This window comes from Tupaia chinensis, unplaced genomic scaffold, assembly GCF_000334495.1.
Source record: "Tupaia chinensis unplaced genomic scaffold, TupChi_1.0 Scaffold000066_1, whole genome shotgun sequence".
Taxonomy (NCBI): domain Eukaryota; kingdom Metazoa; phylum Chordata; class Mammalia; order Scandentia; family Tupaiidae; genus Tupaia; species Tupaia belangeri.
In genome coordinates, this window is record NW_006159525.1 from 1,030,911 (window position 1) to 1,036,301 (window position 5,391).

The following is a 5,391-nucleotide window of genomic DNA, read 5'->3' on the forward strand; positions in this document are numbered from 1 at the left end:
GTTAGTGTAATGGCTATGTCACTGGACTCCCATGTAGTTGACCGCGGTTTGCGTCCCGGACCCGGTGGCTTAAAACTCACACCAGGCGCGTGTGCGTGCGTGCCCAAGATCCCGAGAGGAGAATGGAGGAGAAGGGATTGTGGTGTGACTATCCCCCTGGGGGGTGATTTCTCGCTTTCTGTCTCTATGTCTCTCTCTGTCTGGCGAGCGCACGCGCCCTACAGTGAAAATCTCTCCAAAAAAAAAAGGAGCAACAGCTAGACAAAACGAAAGAAGGCTGACCAGCCTCCGTGCCCCAGGGGCCAGCTCGTGTGTCCACGGCGCTGCCGGGTTCTTTCCTCCCAGTCTCCAGCCTCTGCTGCCGGCCAGAGCAGTCCCGTGGCTGGGGAAGCACAGTAGCTCACACGAAACGTGTTCCTGGGCACTCACTTGTTTCCGGGTGTGTGTGCGTGTGCACGTATGCATGCATGTGCGTGTCTACCACACATACCAGTGCAATGACTCCCTGCCTCCCTCTCCCTTCCTTTAGGTCACTGTGGTGGTCAAATATTTTTCACAGTTTGGATTCTTTCCCTGGACCACAAAGCGATACGCTGGCATCAGCGGGGAGAAGCCATTTTCTCTGCCGAATATACTCGGGATCGAGAAGAGGGATGGCTACGCCCTGTGTGACCTCCTGCAGCTGCTGGCGCTGTGCTCCCACCGCTCTGCCCTCCAGGTACCATGGCGGGCCACGGGCCCAGCCTCATTCCCCACAGGTGACACCCGCTCGTGGAGGTGAGTGGGGTACTGTCCCCGGCTTCCAGACCCAAGGCTTCCCACTGCTGCCGGAGCTTCTGCCTTGCACGGGACCTCACGACAGAGGAGACTGGCACTGCCGGCCCTAGCTCCTGACTCCGCTCGGGGCTGCGGCTCGGCTCCCGGTTCCAGCGCGGTTTTCTTTTGTGTGAAGTTTGCATCACTTCGTTTCAGACGTCCGTATTCCCAGCTCGGCTCCCACCGGGGTCTGAGCCGTGGCTGAGTTCCTGAGCAGCTCACTCCCGTGTGGCCCGTCCACAGCTCTCAGCTCTCCCTGCCAGCCTCAGGGAGCCCCTCGCCCTGCCATGCTGTGTCTCCTCTTGTCCCATGCTGCAGGGTCCCCTCCCCATCTCGCTTCCCATCCTGCCTGGAAACCTCTCTCTTCCATCTTTCTCTCCAGGTGTTTTTTTTTTTTTTTTAAATTTTATTTATTTATTATTATTATTATTAATTTGCCTGAGAGAGAGAGAGAGAAGGAAAGTGAGAAAGCAAGCTTCCAGATCTGGCACTCGAACCTCAGTCAGCCATATGGGGGTCCAGCACCTTACCCCCACACCGGGTATATTTGTTCCTCCTTTGTGTCTCTCCTGCTCCCTCCCCACCGAGGGCTGGCTGCAGAGCGAGGGCAGTGGCATCTCCACCCCGTTGCACTGACGGTCATGCCCGTCCTTTCGGAAAGGTGGCTTGGAGAAGCGCCGCCCGCTGGCCCCAGCCATCTCTGGTGCTCCCCTCTTTCCTGTGTCCTCTGGGCTCCCCTATCCCCTCCGTGTTGTGCTGTTCTAGACGCTGGAATGCCAGGGTGGGAGGGTGCCCTGGGTGGCTTCTGGGTGGCTTCTGGGTGGCTTCTGGGTGGACAGTCTGGACATGGAAGTGAAAATGGCTCCTGCCTGTCCTGGACAAGTCCCCGCCCTAGGACCTCCCTGTGGCCAGGGTACCCCACCTGGCTTTGGAGCAGCCCCCGTCAACACGCTGAGGAAGAACACTAGAGTCCGTGCTGGCCATCAGACAGGGCCGCGGCCCTGAGGTCTGGGCGGGGGGCGGCCTGGCTCTCAACTCCCGAGGGCCTCATGCTGGTTCGTTTGTTCGCTTTTCTGCTTTGTAAGGTCTGCCTTGGCAAGGGGTGAAGACGGAGGGCAGGGTGCCCACTCTGCTCCTCCCACCCCTCCCCTTTCTGCAGCCCAACCCCTCACCCCCACCCACAATCCCCATGGGGCCTGGTGTGGGTTACACCCTCAACTACTCCTCACTGTCTGTCTGTCCCTGTAGGACTTAGGGCTGTGGGACCAGCCACCAACTGACCACACTCACTGCCAGGAGGAGTCCAGCAGGAAGCAGACGAGAAAAGCCGGCCAGGGGTCTCTGAGTGGTGACCACCTGGAGAGACCAGCCGAGCTCAACCCCGACTCCCGGGAGCGGCCACTGCAACCGCCAGCCCATCACGGGGCACACAGGAGGGCCAGCTGGGCAGCAGAGCACAGAGGTAGGCCCCTGGGCCTCCCATTCACCTCAAACCCATGCAGAGCCTGAAGGGAGGGCCACTGGGACCCCCACATCCAGGGCTAGGAGAGAGGGCGGTCCTCACTCCAGGCTCCCCACACTCCTCTCTCACCCAGTGCCTGGGCCTCCAGGCTGGCACCCCACCCTGCCCCAGGGGGGCTCAGGGCACCGGAGGAGCAAGCCACACCTAAGCTGTTCCCCCTTCCCAGCGTGGGGTGGGGACGGTCCCAGCCCCCATGGCTCCTGAAGAGAAGGTCAAAGGGAGGGCCTGTGTCATCACATCTTGCCAGGGGACCCTCAGGACCCCAGACCAAAGAAGAGATGGAGCCTTCTCACCCGAAAACAGCTTAGCAGGAGGAGGCTGAGGAGACAGCTGGCCGGAGCCAGGACGCTGGCCCTTACCTGGTAACAGGGGCTGGGGAGAGAGCCTTCCCCTCCTCTCAGACAAGCGCTGGCCACTGGTGCAGTCACGTGCCCTGGAGGGGAGCCTGAGTCCCCATAGCAAGGGGCCTGAGCCAGCCACAGGGGCCGCTGGGGGGCCCAGTCCAAGACATGGTCTGCTGCTTCCCAGAGCGGCATCCTTGCTCCTGCTGGCCTGGCTGCAGGATGATGGGGTCTGCTCACCCGGTTCCACTCAGGCGCCTGGTGGTGCACTCTGGCCCTCCTTTGGTCTGTCTGTCCCTCACTGTGTCCCCCAGCCAGCCCTCTGTGTCTGCACGTGTCCCTTCGTTCAGCCTCCTTCTCTTTTGTCCCAACCAGTCTTCGTCTTTCTTTCCACCCACCTGTCCATCCATTACCTCCCCGGCCCGCCATCTGCCACCCTCAGGCCCGGAATTCTGCAGATGCCCAGATGTGCTCTGCACTTTCTCGCTTCCTGGACAGCCTCCCACCTCCTCCCACACTTTTCCTCATGGCACTCCATGGCGTGGCCAGGCCCCGTCACCACCCCGGTGGCCAGAGAGGAGACGGAGGCACAGAAGCAGAGCCGTGGGCTCGGTGTCCCACAGTGGAGCCCGTTCTCTTCAGGCTCCCCCTGCCTGCACCTGCCCGGCCTTCGGGTGGGAGCCTTGGACCTACGGCCAGGTTGGCACGTGATCTGCCCCAGCACCAGCTCTCCTGGAGACAGAAATTGAGGGGTTTCCCCAACGGGCCCTCAGCACCACCGTGGCTTTCTCTGCACCCTGTGCAAATGCCAGTGTTGGAGATGGACACATAGGTTGTCCTCAACTTCCCCGTCTGTCCAGTTAAGGGGTCCCAGGCCCTTCTGGGCGCGGAGGCACAGCCCAGATGGGAGGATGGCCCACAGCGTCCCCCTGTCCCCACAGGACTCTCGAGACCTACTGTGCCATTCGCTGCTTCTTCTTCAACCTCACCCACCCCCAGGCCAGCCCGGTGTGTGACGTGTACGCCCTCACGTTCCTGGTGGAGGTGCTCGTCTTCGCCATCGTCCTCTTTGGGTACTGGGCTTTCGGGGTGAGCAGCATGCCTGGGCCCACCCATCTGTCCCCAGAATGCCCAGCTGGCCACTCTGGTTTCCTGCGAGCCATTGCCAGGACCCCACACACTCCACCCACTGGTGACCCTCAGTAACTGGGCAGCTGTTGGTGCCCCTCAGTAACTGGGCAATTGGCAGGAAGGTGTTGCCTTCAGCTTTCTTAATAGCAGGGAATGGCCCCTCCCTCCTTTGGATGGTAATCCCATGACTCCATTGCCGAAGTGGCCTCTGCCTTCTGTGGCTCATCCATGGCGCTGCCATGGTCCCATGCTTCTCCAAAAAGCACCACTCGATAAAGGCAAAAGCCCTAAGGGCTGGGCCGGGCTGTGGCACCACAGTAGCCCCCGCACCTGCAGATTGGGGGGCCCTCTGAGGGCTGTGCGGCCTTGGGTTATCCCCTGCTCAGGGTTTTCAGCCTCCTCTAAGAAGCCATCGAGTCCTGGGCTCTTGCCCAAGAACCAGGGATGCTTGCCAGCCAGGATGGGACTGGGAGGGACCTTACTGCTCACAGGTCCTCGGCTCTGGCCTGTGCCCAGGGGTGGGGGACCAGGAGTGTGGGAGCAGCCGGGAACCCCGCAGCTTCAGATCTCAGGGACCACATCCTGGTCTGTGTCCCCAAGGGACAGAGGACACACATCCACCGGCAGCGAACCCCAGCCCAAGCCAGCGGATGGCCAGAGCCCCAGGGCGTGAACTGGGCAGGGGCCTGGGTGTGAAAGTGATGGTCACTGTGCTTGGGCACAGGGGAGGGCGAGTCGGGGGGCACGTGAGCCAGGAGACACAGAGCAGGGCCTTGAAGGCCAAGTCAAAGCGGTACATGCGTGAGAGACAGAGACAGGAGACAGAGACAGAGAGAGGATAAGTGATGGCTCCTCAGCATCTCATGGGGCAAAAGGAGGACCCCCATGCAGGAGCTGTGCAGAGTGAGGCTAGCAGGCATCGGGGCTGGGCCTCCAGGTCCGGGTGGGGACAGCAGCGTCTGCTGAAGTGGTCCGGGTGTTTAGAGTGGTAGGGACCGGGCCAAGGGGTGCGGGAGGGTTGGTCTCGGCGAGGGCCTTCTCAAGGCCGCCCATGTGGCCCTGGCAGAAATACTCAGCTGCCGACCTGGCCGAGTCGCTGTCGGAGGACAAGGTGCCCGAAGCCTTCTTGACGATGGTGCTCGCCCAGTTCGGCACAATGATGGTGGACCGGGCCCTCTACCTGCGCAAAACCTTGGTGGGCAAGTGCGTGTTCCAGGTCCTCCTCGTCCTCGGCACCCACTGCTGGCTCTTCTTCATCCTCCCGGGGGTCACGGAGAGGTACCTGTGCCAGCCGGCTGTCCCTTGTCCCTCCCAGTCCCCATAACGAAGTAAAAGAAAAGCCGCCCCTGAAGGAGGCATCTCGTAGTCCCAGACAGGCAGAAGCGGAAGCTCTCGGCCTCAGGGAGCTCAGAGCAGCCAGGAACAGCTTCGCAGGTGGGTAGACCAAGAAGTATTAGCAGGCCTTGACAGCGTCCCCTGGCCTGGGCGTATTGTACCGACAGCGTCCCCTGTCCTGGGCGTGTTGTACCGACAGCGTCCCCTGGCCTGGGCGTGTTGTACCGACAGCAGCCCCTGGCGTGG

The 5,391-nt window shown here is 61.6% G+C and overlaps 1 protein-coding gene across 1 annotated transcript in view; it reads left to right on the forward strand.

Annotated features, from left to right (window-relative positions):
- The window catches only part of LOC102501742 (piezo-type mechanosensitive ion channel component 2), a 76,377-nt gene that overhangs the window by 50,287 nt on the left and 20,699 nt on the right, over positions 1-5,391 (forward strand). Inside the window, exons 36-40 of the mRNA XM_027766593.1 lie at positions 530-718; positions 2,065-2,278; positions 2,586-2,700; positions 3,621-3,768; positions 4,877-5,088. Of these exons, the coding sequence (XP_027622394.1) occupies positions 530-718; positions 2,065-2,278; positions 2,586-2,700; positions 3,621-3,768; positions 4,877-5,088 (878 nt within the window). The remainder of the gene's footprint in view (positions 1-529; positions 719-2,064; positions 2,279-2,585; positions 2,701-3,620; positions 3,769-4,876; positions 5,089-5,391) is intronic.